The sequence below is a fragment of the Sceloporus occidentalis genome, unplaced genomic scaffold (genome assembly GCF_023333645.1).
Source record: "Sceloporus occidentalis isolate IW3139 unplaced genomic scaffold, rSceOcc1.0.p SCAF_319, whole genome shotgun sequence".
Lineage (NCBI taxonomy): Eukaryota > Metazoa > Chordata > Lepidosauria > Squamata > Phrynosomatidae > Sceloporus > Sceloporus occidentalis.
The window spans coordinates 277827-297626 of NW_028317299.1; the positions used below are offsets into that span (position 1 = coordinate 277827).

The following is a 19800-nucleotide window of genomic DNA, read 5'->3' on the forward strand; positions in this document are numbered from 1 at the left end:
TGTATGGCGAATAGACCACAGACATTAGGAACGATCAACGTAGAGAGAGGTTAGAACTAGGTCTAACTTAGACAAGGAAACAAATCTCCACTGGAGTGGTAAGTGAGCTGGCCCTGGCATGGCATGAGTGCATGCATGTGGACACAGGCTAGTGCCAAAACACTGCAGGCAACGAGACAGGTTTGGACCTACCATGTAGGCACACTGAGTGACTGTGTGGGGTAAGTGTAACGAAACGTAGTATAGAATTGTAAAAGCAAATGTCTATGTTTTTGTTTTTATTTGTCATTGCAATGGTTTATAAACCTTTCTAAAGCAAGGATTGCCACCATGAAGCCATTACCAGGCAAGGAAGAGAGGAGGTTTCCTTACCAAAATATCTTTAGTGACTTGAGGAGGAATAAGCAACTTGCAATAAGGATAAAAGCATACAAACATTAACTACAATTTAATAAAAGAACATTTGAAAATATAATTTTATTACCTTGAGGAGCATCTTGCAATGTCTGACCAGAAAATGGCTCACTGGTGGAACAACCAATGGACGTGCAAACTGTAAGTGAGAAGTAGTATCGCCGATACGGCTGGAGATCTGGTAAAAGAGGGTGACATAAAAGACACATGTAACATAGAAACATAACATTAGAAGGCAGATCAGACCCATTCGGCTCGTCTCGTCTTCAGGATACATAACTAGGATTCAGATTTGAAATTTAAACTTTGTACATTGTATTTGCAGAACTTTTGGCACAAGCCTTTTTTTTAATAAATCATTTAACCCATTTGTGAAATTACCCAACACCTCTATGAGCTATTTGATATTGTAGCAGTGAATTTTTATGGTTAATTTGTTGCCAAAGAAGGTTTTATCTCACTGGGTGCGGATTTCTAAGGTTCCTGTTAAAAATGTGGGATGCTGGCATGAAACCTGATGACATGAAAATGGCATGAAAATCGTTTTGTTGGATAATGTTTGGAGGCTGCCCATCCTGGAAGTAGATGCAGAGTTTGGTTATATTATATGGAATGGCTTTTCATTTAGTTTTTTTTTTCTTTTCTTATTTAGACAGTTATTTCACTCTCATCGGATACTTAAAAAGTTCAATAGAACTCTGATTTACAAACAAACAAAAAGGTTTATCTCATGTTTCAGTTTTCATTGTGTTCTGTATTCTATCAGTAGAATGTTGTTTAAATGGCATAAAACAACACGTTCAAAAGCTTTAGCTTTAAACGTCTATCCCCATTACCTAAGCTTTGATAAAACCTAGCCCTGTATTTTGTGAAGAATAGTTTGATGGACCTTATATATGCAAAATGCTCACACTCCTATAAAGAATATATGTGATATTTTTCTTCCCCTTAGATCCCGTAGACAGTGTATACATTATAACAGCCATGGCTAAAGATATACAGTTTCTTTGTTATTAATCAGGCCCGCTGGCCATCAGGGACACATTCGCCCGATATGCCGCTGGAGTGTGTGGATACCGGCTGGATATGAGTGGACGTGGGCATTATAATGTACGGCCGCGCATGCCCATGTCATGAGGCAGCCGCTGACCTTAAAGTGCCTGGGCCCATTAGTCATCTCTAGTCCGGCCCTTTTTATAATATATATATGTATTTATAAAGAAGTTTAAAATAAGTATTTTAACCAAAACTGATCCTTTTATAAGGTTTTATGTAGGCTTTCAGGATCTCAGAGGTTTTCTCATGTGGTGGAATCCCAAAAGCTTATTTAAATTATACATCTTTTTGCTATGCTGGCCCACTAAAAGACATCGGCTTCGACTAAAGACTCCATTTGCTCTTGGGCTGATATGGCTACATCAGTTTTTCTTACTCCGATTACAGGAAAGCATCTTTCGTTAGCCAAATCAGATTGGACTAACCATCCTTCCCGTCCCGTTTGAAACTTAGACGACGCTTAAGTGTTGATAAAATCTTTAATGACCTTTTTTCGGTGAGCTACAGCCAGCGACGCAGAGCCCATGAACCCATTTGCAGAGCACAGCATTTCCCTCTAGGACAAATACAAGCTCCAATTAGTGCCTGTCACGTTTCTGCCAAATTCCTTACACTAAATCAAAAGCCACGCAATACCACTCTGAAATCAAATAAATCAATTAGCCGAGCAAGGCGCGTAGAGCAGAATTAGTGGACATGTCTGAATTTACGCCCCAACATTTTTGGCAGCTGGGACTTCTGCTTAACCAAAAGTCACAGAAAGAAAGTGAGATTGACAGCTGTGATCTTGAGCTGGAGCAGACAATAATTTGTCTTCAACCCCTAATGTCACAGAGACAACAGAAAAGTTCTGAAAAGTATTTTAACTTCTCGAAAGGAAGTGTTTTGGTGAGAGGTCGGGGAGTGTGGCCCGGAATGGACCTTCTACAGAACCTGTTTGATTTTTCCCTTAAACCCATTTAAAGTACAGAAAGCAGAATGACGCCTGGTCTTTGTTTTATGATAGTGATTGTTGTAACAACTTGGCCTACTGGTTACTAAATTAAATGCTAAATAAACGTATGCAATGGTGTTTACCCATGAAAAGGTATGTATATTACGGGGCAATCATCTTAACTTTATGATCTCATGATTATTCCTGGCCACAGATCTTTGTTACAGTAATGTCGCACGGCATTGGCACAAACCTGGTTTTATCTGGCTTTGTTAAAATAAATCTACGGACCTGGAGGCCGCCATCTTTGTTAGTCATGTGATATTTGAGGTGACTTTTCCTGCTCAAACACCACACTGAGCTCATTTTTTATGACAATGTGTCAGGACTCGGGTGATCAGGTTGGGTAGGAGCCCATGCGCAGGGGATACTTGGGGCTCAATCTGTAACCCACGGTGCATGATTATGCAAACAAAGACACCACAAGTAGAAATCCAGGTAATGCAGTGTATTTTATGAAAATAACAGGACCAGCAAATAAGGGTAATACAGTTTAAGCAAGTAACCGGATGTATGGCAAAATAAATACCAGTAATAAGTCTTTTGGCAGGGAGCCCGCTTGGAAGGGCACGAAAGGCACACAGCCCGCTTGGAAGGACACAAAGCAGGGAATCAGGAACCGTACAGGTGCAGAGCCACAGCAGGAAAGGTCCATAGACTTCAATACAAAGACCCTCACTGAAGTGCAGGGCAGGTTCATAAAGGCAGGGTACTCCAGGTAACAAGGCCCAGCTGGATGTATTGACTAGGGCTCAACCCAGGTAACAAGGCACACCTGATCCCAGTAATTGAGTTCTGAGTGCTCCAGAGGGCAGAGGGTGGCCACCAGTGGTAGCAGATTTAAATGCCACAGGTATGAAAAAGCCATGGTTCAGGCAGTGAAAAAGTGGTTCCTGACACAATGCCAATGAAGTCCATTTCTCCATAGGCTTTCACTAATCAGAGTGTTCAATTGGGGGATTAAGACCGAGCCATTCAGTTCTTTACCACAGGCGGTATGACAAAGAGTCAGGACGTTTGTCTAGCAGATTGACCCAAGCTAGCAGGGCTAAAACACATCCAAAGGGCTAATATCCAGCTGCCTGAAAACATTATATTATACAAAAACTAGAACTAGTAAAAAAAGCCCAATATTGATACTAGTAATAAAAAATGGTGGGTGAAAAAGGCATAACAAGTAACATAGTATATCATATTGTGGATGATCACCCAAATATCACACAATCCCCAGCAATGGCAACCTCTACGATGCCTTGGTATATAACACCTCTATATAAAAGAAAAAATCCATAGGACATCCTTGCTAATAATAGATAATGGGATGGTATAAATCAGGGGAATTGTAAGCTCAGATATTAAAGCCCGCGAGTACCGCAGACACAGTGGATGATAATTATTACATGTCAATCTCTTTGTAAACAACATTTGGGGTGTAAACTGTTTTATTTGAGGGTACAGAGCGACCCGGAGTGAGACTATGAAGCGTTTTCACCTTGACTGCCTTTTAAGCTGTAGCTCTAGAGAAACTGACATACAATTGTCCCGAACTAAATACGGCGCGGGATAAATATTCTAACGTTACTTAAAGTCTGAACCTGACTTTATGCTCATTGCAAAACTGAAACATACTGGAAAGTGCCTTCGTTTCAAAATGAAAGGTGAATTACTACCCAGAGGGGCCGAATTGACCTGTTATCCATGTTACTGTAAACGGTATTGCCGGCCACAGGTTCCGGTATCATTTAGATTATCTGCTATTTGTAACAATGCACTGGATGTACCCTTCTGTTGTATTAACTATGTATTCCTAGTGGAGAGACAACATTTGTTTAATAAAATGACCACGATGAAGCCTTTGGACAGTTATATATGATTTTCTATGTTAATTACTACCAAGCTCCACAAAAATGCCCAGATCTGTCACTCAAGAAAATCATTTCTAATTTAATTTGTCTGAACTGCGGTTATTTGAACCTACGCCAGCAATATGATGTTCTCTGTGGCTTGGCAGTAGGGTTAACAAGAGTTCATATGAAGCTACATGTATTCTAATAACACCACTACTACACTAATATGTCATAATTGGTTTGTTGGATACAGAAAATTAGATACATCTGTAAGTTTGGACGTTTCATATAAGGAATTACATTACATTTTCGATATATAATTCACTGGTCAGGGTGTGTTGGATATGGAGGGAATGGGGACGATACCGTAATAATATGGGGGTATGATGGAAGAATGGGGAAGATAATGACAAGAGGGATGCAGAGAATAATGATGGGGGATGTAAGGAATCATGAATGGAAGGGATGGGGAGGATAATGATAGGGTACGGGGTGAGTAATGATATGGGGGACCCTTAACTGGATTTTCACAAGCAATCTCTAGTTTTCCAAAAAAAATTGTCTATGAAGCCACTCATCACTAGGGTATGGGGAAAGTAGGTCATAATATAACTGAGAAAGTATCAGGATGGCTTCAGCAACTGGCACAAAATCTGACGATACTGTAAGAAATGAAGGGTGCCTTTAAAATGGGACATTACATTTATTGCATAATGTTTTGGGGACGATTTGGGTTTCTATAAGGTGAGATATCTGGTTTTACAATGTAAGGTAACTTGTATAGTAATGCATTACAAAGGGTTTGGAACAAAGGCTCCAACAGAGGTGGGATTCCCCACAGGGGGTCAGACAACTGAATCCGATGTATATTAACATAACTGTGTGCATGTTTGCATAGACTACCTGTCTCCGTAATTGGGTCATACAGGAAATCTCTGGAAAGAGGGGTTGGGTGAACCACTTTCTGGGAGGTACAAGGAATTCTGGGATGACTAGTTAGGGGCTGCAATAGAAAGAAGAGTCTGAGTAAGAGAGAAAGGAGAGTCGGAGAAAGAAGAGACAGAGAAAGAGCGCAGTGAACAGAAGTGTCCCGGGTCAGGAGACTCAGAACGAAGCTGCGCAAGATGTCGTTCGGGAGAAGCCTGTGAGCTGAGCAAGGTTTCCCCAAGAATTTGTTTAAGTATCCCTTTTGTTTTGGATAATTATCAAATATTTTGTGTATGTTATATGTTTTACAACCTGTAACAGTGACCTAATTCAATATCAATATACATTTTTCTATACTCTTGTATTTGTGCTTTATTCGTCACACATTCCCTAAAAGAATATCCCTGTAAGAGGGTCATAATTTCTTACAATACCCTACCGCCAAACCACCTCTGGGTAGTGTCCATATCTGACCCAAATAGACCCTTCGCCATAAGCGCTTGATTCACGTCGATGATACAGACAATCTCCTGCTTACTTATGGACCCAAGAACAGAAATGTCCTTTCCTCCAGCTTCATCTGTCACCGCCGACCAACACAACTGTACCGAAGTAGCCGTAATACAAAATGAAACAAAGCCGTATCTGTCAACCAAATTGCTTTGTACAGGGTAGTGCGGGTATTCAGTAATAAATGATATGAAAGGTCTTATTGACAAGCTGCCATGTGCTATTAATATTAAAGAATTTGAGTAGATAATGGCAGACATTCACAGACGTATTCAACTCTATGAGATGATAAGAAAGGGTTCCTTTACTTAAATCTTGGATAACACCTCAAAATAATTAAAGAAGGACTTTTTGTTTACTTTTTTTTTTTATTTAGAGGATTATACACATTTGACAGCATTCACATTTGGGTAGATGATATATTTGGATTTACACATATTTGTAGGCAGTTTTCTATGCAGCTTTAAGCTCAAAGGTTTGGGGTCACTTAGAAATGTTGTTTTTGAAAGAAGATTTTGTCCTTTAAAATAACATGAAATGGATCAGAAATCCAGCACAGACGGGGTTAATGTAAATGACTATTGCAGCTGGAAACAGCTGATTTTTAATGGGATATCGTTATAGGCGTACAGAGGCCCTTTATCACTCCCATCACTCCTGTGTTCCAATGGCCCTTTATCACTCCCATCACTCCTGTGTTCCAATGGCCCTTTATCACTCCCATCACTCCTGTGCTCCAATGGTCCTTTATCACTCTCATCACTCCTGTGTTCCAATGGCCCTTTATCACTCCTGTGTTCCAATGGCACGTTGTGTTCGCTAATCCAAGTTTAAGTTTAAAAGGATAATTGATGGTTAGAAAACCCTTTTGCAAATATGTTACCGCTAGAAATGCACTTGTTTTCCATGACCCCAAACTTTTGAACAGTAGTGTATATGAATCTCCCCACACGTTAGGGCAGGTGGGGGGGGGCATAACAAAAGATCCAAATTCTCTAAAGACTGGGTCAAGGACAAATAATGTGTGTGATAATTGAAGAGGCAAGAGCTGCAGACAGCTGAATACTGTATTAGCTATTAAAGACGCTCATAATGATAAAGCCACACATTTGGTCACCAAGCACCTCAGTCACAACATTTACAGTACCCCCTAAAGAACCTCAAAATAAGAAGAGGGTGTCTAGAAAACCTCCTTTATGTCGTAAGACAGACCTCTTATTATGATGCTCAATGGCGCCAGGTGGTCTAGGTTTGTCTGGGACACAAAGAATGTGGATGATGTATTAACATGACGGGCTGTGTACCCACACCAAGTAACATAGCGTCTGCCGTGGAGATGGGAATTTACTGTGAAGACGGAGAGAGATAAATCTCTTGATTCAGTCTGTGTGGACAAAGATACATTAAAGCATTGGGATTGTCGAGGTCCTAAACACAGAAGATGGCAACACCGCTTATGCCGGAAGAATAACAAGTTATAGTGTAAAGGCTTAAAAACCAACAAAAATAAAGTGGCAGATTCCTTTGCGGGATTGCTGATATCCCCACATATGCATATGACATAGTCAGCACATGCACGGGTGCGTAATTCACAAGCGGTGACAGCCGTAGTTAAGTGGAGCTGACATATATTGTTATAAGTGCTCAATACCAATGTCTTTATTATTAATTATATATGAGCGTGTACAAAGATTTTTAAAACAGGGTCAATTTAGGAAAATAAGAAAAACATGCAGAATGTTCTGTGCCCAGGTAACAGGAGATGCCCCACGGTAAATCTATGACACTAATAAACCTGAAATTTAGGTAGAAACCAGATTTTGATAGCAGACCGCTGTCTAAAACCAACATAAGAACGTCTCTGACCTAATCTTATATCAAGAAAGGGGGACCGAAATGTTCTAAAGTATGAAAAGTATTATAATGGGAAATGTATTAATCCAAATAATCCAATTATCCAAATACACGTTACAATATTCTAAGTATTGGATAATGGCATAAAGTTAGAGAAACGCCACCCTAAGCAATGTTTGGTGGGAATTTAACCGAGATTATTATTATGTCAGACTTCTATCCGAAGTAGTAGATACTAATACAGTGAGGGTATTAAACATGCGTGGAACGGGCATATGGCTCCTGAATCTAAGACGAGACCAATGACTGATTAAGGTTTGGGTCTCTATACCACGAAAAATGGATAGACAAGAATGCGAACTGCATTCATTGTAAAGATATAGCATGCATATGTTACGGGAGATTTGTATCGATTATTAACATCTCCCTTTTTTTCCTTTGCATGGTCCCTATCATATCTCATTACGGGCAACATGGTAAAAACCAATAACACTAGTTCTCCAATTATAACCATTATTTTAATTTATATTATTTGTGATATATTAATAAATTAGTATTTAATAACATATGATGGACCATTCATTTTTAACATACCTGTAACAGTGTATTGATTCTTCCCCTCCTTGGTCACATAGATAACTCCTTTACCAATCTGATTAATCTTATATTCTTTGACGTTGCCATTGGGCTTTTTCGGCATCGACCAACTAAGCAGTAAAGCAGTCGAGTTCACGGCGGTAATAGTGGGCGGGGCTACATCCTCCGGCACTCCTTGTTTAATGGCTGCATACACCTTTTAAGAATTATATCAAAATGCAAATCACTTTATTTCTTGATAGCTGACATGGCACGATAAAGGGGAAAATCATTCAGATTTTTCTTTCTGTTTTAAAAACCAAAACTCAAGTTCTAATCGTTTTTAAATGTGGAAAAAGGATTGTAAATTCTTTTTTTTTTTTTGCACACACACACACCTTATGATTGGGCATGTGTTAGTTTGCAGACAATAAGAGCCTCTGAAACGACGACTTTAACTTACCTTGGCGCTGTCTAAACATCCGGCCACTGTGCATGCGCGGAGCTGATAGGTGTATTCCCGATATGGCTGAATGCCTCTTTTATCCAAGAATTGTAGCGAAATCCCCTTAAAATGTTCAATTCCATCTCGAAGAATAACATAATGAACAACACCTTGTGGGGGGAAAAAAAAATTGTGATTTCTTCATTCTATTCATGACTATTAATTTATCAAATAATTAACGTATTATTAAGAGGGACACATTCTCTGTTTAAATTCATGTCATTAAACCACTTTGGAGACACAACAATACAAAGTTTCAGCAGGAAATCTATAAAATCTGTTTCTTACATTGTAATTATTTTAGAAATGTTAGTTTAAGGTTATGATTGTGGCAATTTGTGGGTCCCTAATACATGCATTACCGTCCCTTTAAAAGTAAAATGTATTTAAATTACTGCGGAAAGCTTCCCAATGAGTGTATCTGTTTTTTTGTGAAATTTAAGGGGTAGAAGTATTATTAAACACTCGTCTACAGACACCAGACAAGCCAGAAGGTTTGCTTTTCCCTCAGAAATGTCATGGTGCTGCCACAACCACAAGGGATTCTGGGTAGGCACATGCAAATAAGGTTAAATAAATAAATAAAGGGTTTCCCATCACATTTACCCACCATAGTTCTTGGCTACCCCAAGCCTCAACTATTAAGCCAGTATCCCAGGCCCATTCTGATGAGGCTGTCTTGTACAGCGGGCAATTACTTTCAAGGGATCCATGTATAAAGTGGACATAGAGACAAAAGGTGATCATTGTTGACCTTATTTGCATGCGCCTACCCAGAATCCCTTGTAGTTGTGGCAGCACCATGAGATTTCTGAGGGAAAAACAAGCCTTCTGGCTTGTCTGGTGTCTGTAGATGAGTGTGTAATTTCTACTACCCCTTAAATTTAAGTGGAAGGGTTTCCATCACCGTTACCCACCGTAACTAATTGTGAAGTTTAAGTGCACTTAAGGAAGCCACATCAGACTCGGACAACAGTATTTTTTTTTTTGTTTTGTGTTTGTTTAACCATGTATAATCAAGGGCCGTCTAAGCAGTCCTTGCAGCAAAAGCTAATAGAGTTAGGGATAGTCATACCTAACCTATCATATAATTAATAAACAACTGCAACTCACGTACCAACTCACGGTTCAGCAAATGTGTTACTTGTTACTAGGTTTTGGGTCCCTGGGGTGAAGCATTAGGAGAGAAGGGTGGGCCTTTAGCTCCACTCCATATATCCAGGATTACTGGCTTCACCTACCTGCTGTACTAATTAATGAGACAAGCTGAGTAAAAATGGGCAGACAGAACTTGTTATGTGCCTCCATTTTGGGCCAGCAAACTAGAAGCTGGTTGTGTGCTATGAACGCTCTGGTGTGTATTTAATCCCCAAAAGACAAAAGAGTTTTGTCAATATCTATATATACAATGCCGTCCCACTGATTCAACTCCTTGGATTCAGCCATGTAAAATTAGATCGGACTCACCAAACTTGGGGTAGTTTGACATAATGGGGGCTAAGCAATATTAGTATGGCCATATAGTGTGATGGAATTCCCAATATTTATCCCCTCATGAGTTTTTAAATAGTATTTACTGGCTCACTTGCTTTCTTGTGTGTATACAGTGTATATATATATATATATATATATATATATATATATATATATATATATTTAAAAGATGGCACTTTAAATCCAAGTATACCATTTGGTTTTGCAGGTTCTTTCCATCTCAATAATATCGCATCCTCGCGTTTGTCCACTTTGGACCATCTTGGTGGATGTACTCCTTGAGGTCTACCTTGCTTGGTAGTTACTCTGCTTGCATTGCTAAACCCATGACCAGCACTGTTCCATGTAGAAACTCTGTATTCATAGGTAGTAAAAGGATCAAGACCAGTATCTAGAAAACAATGTCAACATCATCATCACATGTTAAAAACACTTGAAAATGTAGTAATATACATGCCTTATTGCAAATACAGGTATATAATAACATATAATATCTTTATAAAGACCATACCTGTAAAATTATATGTGTCTGGCCCTCCAGTATAGACAATTTCTTCCTCTGTGGGGCAGAAATCTTCTACTTCATGGGACGTTCCTGTAACTTGCACAGTTCTTTTTCTCACGAAACAAGAGTCAGTAGCCACATTAAAACTACACCGGCCACAGTATGCTGAATCGGCCAAAGAGATCGGGCACAAACGATTCAAACCACATTTTTCTTGCTGTAAAAAATAATCAAATGAGATACGATTAAAGCCACTCAATAAAGATATTTTATACCTGCCATCAAATATCAAAAAGGTATGGTTTCCAAAGAGGGACTGTCTTTGTTAAAGAGGTAGTCTTGGGAGGTATTACTTACAACTAGGGGTATTAGGAATGTTACGTCCAATAATTATTGTCCACCTGCGTGCCAAATGTTTTACAGTTGAGGTTCGCAGACATACCTTAGTGTAGAAATCCTCTGGTACCTTGTTGGCGCAAGCATGAATGAATGGATTATATCCTGCTCCGTTACAGCATTCCTCCGTCTCTGATATAAGTTCGCTCTCGCAGCATTTAAATGACATGTGCTCATGCTCTTTTAGATGTATTTTAAATTGCCCGTTAGAGTCAGAACAGCAAAATGACTCTGAGAGGTTCACATATTCAATGCCACAACAGCTCAAGCCTGCGAACAAAAAAAGCATCACACATAATCATTTCAGTTCAGAAGCTAAAATGTTGTATACCAGATAAACTATTTATCACAGCGTTCCACATTAGGGTAATTTTGGCTAAACTTATACGAACTCTACACCAATTCCACACTCATTGGAAAAAAGACTAAAGGCTGGTTGCCCTTTTATCAAAGCGATCGATAGATAGTTACTGCCAACCCGACAATTCTTTAGGTTGCTAAGGTAATAAGGCCACTTTTCATACTTTTTACTAGAATCACTTTTTAATAATCAATTTCCATCAGCCTTGATCCTAAGACAAGAACTTTTCATAACTTTCCATCAAACTCTAATTCCCAGCTGCAGCTTCCTGCCTCCTCCGGTGTCCAACCATTCTCGCAACTGATTGGCTGCTTGAAGTAGCCAATCAGTAGCAGGACGGTGTTCCCATTAAAATCAATGGACGTGCAATCCTTGCATGTGTACAGTAGGTCTCATTAACCCCTTCAGGTCAGTAGCAGCCGCCCCTCGCGATCCCAGCGTCCACAGAGACGCTGGATTGCGCATCATCGATGACGTACCTGGTACGTCCCGGTCTGTGGGTGACACCCAACGAGGAAGTACCAGGTACGTCACCGGTACGGAAGGGGTTAAACCCCCTCGCGCCATTCTCAGAGCCAGTGCTGGAGCTGATTGGTGCTAACGATTTTACATGCCAAGGGACACGTTTGGCCGAACACGTCTTCTTCATGGAAAATAGCTTCCCGGCACAAAAAATGGCAAACGCATACAGGTGGATTTTGCAGAACATTAAGGTGCATATGATGGCTGGGGTGTCCTTTGAATAGTTACACTGTGCGCTATAAACAGTATTTGTTCAATTTGCGGTTACATTTGTATCACTAAGTAACAGATCTCATTTGTTCCTCATATAAATACTCTCAAAATAAAATGTCACCCTTCAATTCGTCCGCACGAGAAGCTCTTCTGACGACTAGGCTCAGCATATGATATTTGCCGATGCTAAATTTCATTAGACTTTTGACATGTTTCACGCTATAAATCATATGGAAACAGTGACCTAATTCAAAAACTCATAAACACTAGTCTGATAGCTCTAAGGGACTTCTGACAGGCAAACTCAAATTTTGATAATGAACTGTTGTAAGCGCTGGGGAACAAAAAAAAAAATAAAAAAATAATAATAATAAACGCATCCCTTCGTATAAAATCCCATCTTTGACAGAATTGGATATTTCAGCCAAGAATTCAGTCACATAACACGAAGTGACTCCCTTTTTCCAGTTTCTTTGGTAAACCATTACTTCTTTAATTATTATCAACCTTGTTCCAGCGTGATAAATTGCTAATTACTTAATACCCTAATCAGCGTTCATTCTTTGCACAGATAAACTGTGACAGCGCCATTAATTTAAATAGTAATTTCACTTAATGGCCAGAACAGCACACCAGACTTTTATGCAGCATTTTCTGAAGACTGCATCCATCATGGCAATATTGTGACATAAAGATGTCTGACGTGCACTAACTCACTTAGGGCGAGCAGATGTTGCAAAGCCGAGTGTGCTGTTACTTCCCATGGTGCATCGCTTCGGCATGGGTGAGCTGCAAATGCAGAGGTAGACGTTGCGTGGCATGGCCCTTGACCCCTGCCTAATTTATCACATGGACCAAAGCACTTGACTTTTAAACTTTAACTCCGGGGGTATGCAGTTTTGTTTTTAATGTACTTGAAAACCTAACAGCATGGAAACACAGCATCCGACGGCAGATCCGACCCATTCGGCTCTTCTAGACACCCCATTTTTTCCGGCTGTAAAGACTCAAAGCTCAATCAGGCCTTGGTCTTGCTTAGATGTTTAAATTCCTCCACTGTATTAGCCTCTACCACCTCTGCTGGGAGGCTGTTCACCCTCTCAGTAAAGTAAAACATCTAAAGCTCCGAGCCTCTAGTTTTAAGCTCATGACCTCATGTTCTAACGTTTCCCCTCCTTTGAAATAATCTTCCCTCCTGTACTTTGTTAAACCCCTTTAAGTATTTAAATGTTTCTAATCGCATCCCCCCTCTCTCTCTCTCTCCCATTATTCCTTTAAGATCGGGCACGACAGCAGCAGTGAAAATTGCAGAAAACGATCTGTAAGTCGGCCATACTGCGTCACGGCATCTAAAGCTTCGACGCATTTAATCAGAAAGGTCAAGGAGAAACCGCATGGCGCAGACGCGCCGAAAATATAAATAAATAAGCAAATAAATAAATAAATTGCTATTTCCATGTGTTTCTGCCAACAATCATTTAATGTTCATCATATAACCGAAGAAATGAATAAACACAGCTGGCTGATGAATTACTAATTCAATAGGTCTATGACACCAATGGTTTAAGGGAAACATTAGTATTAAACTGCATAAGCTTTCAATCCAGCACATAAGCCGTACAGAATATTAAGCCGGCGTTTAATATACACCATTTAATGCGTATTGGCTTCAGAGCTTACTGCGTTCCGCAGGTATTGCTGGTCTGGGAATCACAGCTGTGGGAACAGCAGGCTTAACAACGTGGTGATTTGGGGCGAGATAGGATAATAGAAGATAAGAGGGGTTTTTTTGTAATTATTCTCCCTTTTCTGTGAATTTCACAAATAGTGTAATTGACATTAATCAGCTGGAAGGCCTAGCACAGCTGTCTCTACCAGTAGATGTCTCTCTGCTATCTCTTTAACAATTAACATGCGTGCAAATCTAAATCATGGTCGGCAACGGCATTACAGCTGCTTGGCATGGTGGGAATTATAGTCCATAGCCAAGGGATTGCCACACACTGCTTATTGCTGCATTTGCACTTTAACTGATCTAATATCCAGTTGCATCATTTTATTACATATTATACCAGTTGTGCAGCAGGTGACATGACGGCATCAGAATTTTTGCGACTAATAATTAGACTTTACAGAATTTAGGAAAATTCAGCGATTAGTAAGAAGCCACAAATCGGACGAGAAGGAAGCAAAAAAGCTCAGAATTTCTAACCAAAATTTGTGGGACCATGTTTACTCACAACCTCACTCGCTATCTCTCACTCATTCTCGTTCACTCACTCTTCCGATTGGGGGAAGTTGCGGTGACGTTTTCTCCCTGATCCTCTAATTGGGGGAGAAGACGTCACCATATTGTTCAAGTGAGGGCAAAATGATGGCGCTTGCAGTCCTGGAGGATCAGGGAGAGGATGGCACTGCAAGTTCCCGCTCGGTTATGTCTGCTGAGATGCGGACAAAGATAGAAGATTGAAGAAAGCATGTGTGAGGGAGTGAATGTGTGAGAGAGTGAATGTGTGAGAGAGTGAATGTGTGAGAGAGTGAATGTGTGAGAGAGTGAATGTGTGAGAGAGTGAATGTGGGCACCAGGCAACGAATTTCGATCCAACCGTCTCTACAATCAAGCCATCCTCGCCAGATCAGGTAAATGTAAAACAAAATAATATAAAAGTAAAAATACCTTGTTGGTCATTCCTAATTTGTAATCTACAAGTGCATGTAATGTTGGAATATAATATTGGTCAAAAACTAAATGCCATCATACGCAGGATCTTAAGGCACAGGATGTTATGGATCAGTGTTGTTATCTAGCTTGCCACCAAGACCTAGAAACTGTTTTGTTTTTTTGGCATTACGTCGTCGCTTGTTTATTTACAAGCATAGTGCTTTATGGCAGACAAGAGCCATTTGGGCCCATTAAGTCTGCCCATCATTCCTGCTGTAGTATTTGTTCCCTTCCCAGGACCCCTAATGGCCTTAGTGGTCTCCCATCTTCGGATCGTACACTGCCAGTGTGCTGCAGGACATGGCTCCACTCACACTCTCCTCCCTGTACCCGTTTCAGTCTGATCCTCTAGGTTTAGTTTGAGTCGACTGTGTTGGGTATCTGCGCTCGCACAATCCCTGTAGCTCTTCCATCAGCATCAGTAGAACGTGGCCTCGGCTCCTGCCACCATCCCCGGTTTTAGGATAACAATAAATATATGTATTGTTATTGGGGCCATATTTTTAATGTTTGTCTTTTTACATATTTTTTTTTAGCATATTTTACTTAAAATGGCAATTTTAATGCTGGGAGAAAATACAGAATTTCCATATATTTCCCATAAATATTCCCAACAGACATCAACATAAAATGTACGTAGACCCCATTTCGACGCAGATTCCCTGCCCCATCCCACCTAGGTTAACCACACATGCCAATTAACCTGGCATAAAATAAGACGGTTTTTATTAGCAATACAATCATTTCACTGTACAGTCTGCATATCTTTTTGACATCCAGACAGAATGCATGCCGGACCGTTTCTAACACCCAGAGATTTAAATGCCGATTTAAATCATAGCAGTTTTCCCTAATGTACCTGTCTAATTAAAATGCATAAGCTAAACATCTGATGTTCTAATACACGAGTTACATAATAGCATTATGAATTTATGTCTTATTTTATTTGGAAGGCTCTGGTACGTAATGTTTTCAAACTAGGCTTGTTATGTGAATATTAGTGGAAGAGCCGACCCCGCATAAATAAACCCGCACCGAAGCAGGTAGGATGTAAGGAAATATACGAGTGTTTGTCTGTATTCATTCGCATGCGGAAATGCAAAACATGATTCCCGTCTCTTGGCGCCTGTATTACACTCCTGCGCAACTCATTTGCCCAAAGAGAGCAGTAAAAACCCGAAATGCTACAGCAGCAATTTTGCTCCAGCAGCATCTGTTAATTCGCTCCATTTATAAAATACATATTGACAAAGACAATTGAGCTGGGGCGAGGGAGATTTGATTTGGTGTGAGAAAGTCAATTCAATGTGATTTTGTAAAAGGACTCCTGCTGGCTAATAGTACTTTAAGACATAAAGTATGTAAATAAATATTTTATATGCAGTGGACTAGCAGTTATTACTATGCTGGCAGCTGAATAGGGCTGCTACGGACATCCAGCATCAAGAATGGTTCTAGCAATTGGGTTTTCTTGTGGTTTATAGCCCTTTTTTTTAGGAAGTTGAAATTTTGACTCACCAACTTCAATATGAAGGACCAACCGCGGTGAGCTTGGAAGAAAAGTTTGGTTGACCCTTGAGATTTCTTAAGCCACTTCGCAGATTGAACATACATTATGGAGGGCCACCTTCTAAGCTTGCAGGGGAAACTTGTCAGCATAATGCATAGACATACCCTCCACTTCAGGTGTCCAAACCGAATGATGTATGAAGTGACAAGGAGGGACAGGGCCGACTGTGGGATCGCGCAGATTAAGGTGCATGGGTCGGCAGGTCCGGGGCTGTAGAGCATCAGAAGGTGGCTACTTGGGAGCCGCCATGGAAGTGTGTGCTGTGAGGTATGAACATGCCCAACCTTGACACGTTTCTCACTGATTTAATTATGCGCTGAGTTCTATTGATTTGAAATGTCAGGAGAGATCAGAGTATCTCCTCAACTGAAAATCGTAACTGTCAGGCAAAAACTGGGACACCTAGGATCACTTAGGATTAGTAGCCTTGAATCTGGAGACTATGGGGCTAAATCAGAGATCTCCAAACTATGGCCCGCAGGCCACAACTTTTCATCCATCCCGCAGCAATGTGAGCTGCTGCCGGTAGAACAAGGCTACCAATCCCCCAAATCTACTGTCGTCGTCCTGTGTTGGTGGAATGGAAAGACCATGTTCATATATAATGTACTATTTATACATTACTTCTCATGGATGTTTAAGTCATAACACTCTGTATAGGAATTGACAGGACACTACAGGGTTTCTTTTAGTAGAACAAGCAGCAGATGATCTGGCCCTTTCGATGTTGAGGTTGGAAGAATTTTTTAACTGATGTTACAGCTGGAGAATTGTCTGCACTTTCAGCGAGATCTATTCCCCCAAATTAAGCGGGGCGGATGCTTCAAGGAGAGAAGAGAAAGGGAATGTGATAGAAACATTTAAATACATAAAGGGGTTTAACAAAAAATGTTAGAAGAAGAGGAGGGAAGTTTATTTCAAAGGAGGAGAAATGTAAGAACAACAGGTCATAATCCTAAAACTAGAGGATCGGAGGTTTAGATGGTTGCAGGGTCCTCCGCCACCTAGCTTTACCATACTATAGTCCCTGCTCTGCGGTGCTTACAGGAGGGACAAGCAATAAAACCGGTTACCCCCTGGCACTGAATGAGGGAAACTACTCACTTTTTTGGTTACATTGTAGGATTGAAAATGCAGCAGCGTTCAGGCTTACCTGGAGAGGGCCTGTAGAGCGTTCCTTCCTCATCATTTCCACAGCAAACAAAGTCCAGCCCAGCGATCTCCCCCCCGCAGCACTGCTGATGGGATTTGTCGTACAGCGATTCCCCACAACATATCTGATTTCCAGACGTTGAGAACGGTGTTCCTCCGCAGCAAGAGTCTCCGTCCCCGACCGGCACTCGGTTCTCTAGCGCGTTGTAACAGCAAACCTCCCCTATTAGAACAAACGGCAAACACAGATTACAGGATGAGCGTTCATATCTAAAAAAACTCACATAATGTCAGAGGTGCATAAAGAGGGTCGAAATATGCCCTTAATGGGCTGCAAAAAAGGTATGTAAAAGCAATACCTATGGCAACCTATGAGGGGATATGATAGCATTATATAAATATATCCGGGGCCAATACAAACCACTGTGTGGAAATCTGTTCATAAACAGGACTATGCATAGGACGCGGGGTCACGCGTTCAGACTGGAGATTTAGACTAAGGCAGAGGAAAGGGTTTTTTACAGTAAGGATGCGGAATTCTCTGCCTGCAGAGGTAGTTTTATTGGAGTCTGTACAGACGTTTAAACTGCAACTGGATGGATACTTGGAAAAACATAATATTCAGGGATATAATCTGTAATTATGGGGAAACAGCTTATTGATCCAAGGAGAAATCTGACTGCCATTTTGGGGTCAAGAAGGAATTTTTTCCCTGGTTAGTGCAAAATTGGAAAGAGCCAAACTGGGGTTTTTTTGCCTTCTTTTGGATGAAACAGCAACAAATTAACCGATATAGGAAAGGCTGAACTGGGTGGATGCATGTCTTTTTTCAGCCTATGTAACTATGTAACTATGCTTAGTGCTGAAGGGGGCATCTCTGTCAGGTTCCCCTGTATAGTAGTAAACAAATGTACGCAGGAGTTCATAGACCCCCCCAAGAATATAACAATAAATAAAGTATCTTTTATAAAAGCTGAAAGAGGTCTGTATGGTAACCACAGAAAATAATTGCTAGAATTATATTTTTTATTTTAACTACAGAATTCAAATTATTTGATTAATATGGCGCTATGGCCTTTTCCATATTGATCACATGACCAATACATGACCAATGACTTCTCACGCACTTTGATAGTAAACATGTTTTTCATAGTAATGTAGCTAGACTTAAATTTCTTGTGTGGCCGGGTCTTCTGCTCATATTTTCACACTAAGGCTTTTTATTTTATTGGTCTTATATTAAAATGGAAGGCGGAGTAACAATCAACAATGAACTAACAGAGCCTGGATTGTCCTACTTGGTTCAAACCGAATGTTATACTCAATTGAGCCAGGTATATCACCAGAAAGTAACTAAAATTATTAAAGCAACTAATTCCAACACACACCAAAGGTTTGAAGTTGCGTATGATCTGTCTTTATAAGATCCCACAACTTCAAGGTGACTTGAAACTTCCTAATTGGATACGGTAGGTGGTATATTACATCTTACATTGTACGAGAGATTGCATGCACTTTTTTGACATAGCAAGACCTCCATCACACGCTGGGACACAGCAGTCTCTTAACACACAAGCTAAATTCACATTAAAGCCTATGATTCTTAAGAAAAAGTTGAGGTTAATATTTTGGTCCTCATTGAGACATTGACATTGCTGTCCCACCAGTACAAAAAGTTCTACGCCTATTAAACATTCCGCCATGCGTCAGAAGGTGAAATGTTCTCCACAAAGAAGTATTCGCAAATACGGTAATTTGTGACATTTCTACTTTTGTGAAACAAACCTCCAGAAACTAATGGACAAAGCTAATTTTGTCCATTAAAATAACATGAAATAGATCAGAAATCCAGTGCAGACGGGGTTAATGTTGTGAATTCCTATGTATTTCAATTTTTACATTTTAAAGAATAAATTCTGGTTTTGGGATTTTTTTGCAATTTTAGATCTTGCATTTCAATATACGCTGAAAAATGTATCGTATACGCTGCAACGTACGAAAGACACAATTTTTATTATTATCATTATATTTATTATTATCATTATATCATTATATTTTGGTATTTGCCTTACAGGAACTGCATTTTTATAAGGAAATTAGTATAATTCATAGCATGATTTATGAAAGGGATTTCTTGTTTATTCATGTGCTATTTCTTGTGCATTTATATACTATTTAGTTC

The 19800-nt window shown here is 40.0% G+C and overlaps 1 protein-coding gene across 1 annotated transcript in view; it reads right to left on the reverse strand.

The window, feature by feature from the left end:
- LOC149274819 (usherin-like) overlaps nt 1–19800 on the reverse strand; it is a 287860-nt gene that overhangs the window by 59297 nt on the left and 208763 nt on the right. Inside the window, exons 50-56 of the mRNA XM_089505229.1 lie at nt 17620–17841; nt 11125–11348; nt 10689–10899; nt 10371–10568; nt 8642–8793; nt 8197–8395; nt 485–592 (exon numbers count right to left, since the gene is read on the reverse strand). Coding sequence (XP_089361355.1) covers nt 485–592; nt 8197–8395; nt 8642–8793; nt 10371–10568; nt 10689–10899; nt 11125–11348; nt 17620–17841 — 1314 coding nt within the window. The remainder of the gene's footprint in view (nt 1–484; nt 593–8196; nt 8396–8641; nt 8794–10370; nt 10569–10688; nt 10900–11124; nt 11349–17619; nt 17842–19800) is intronic.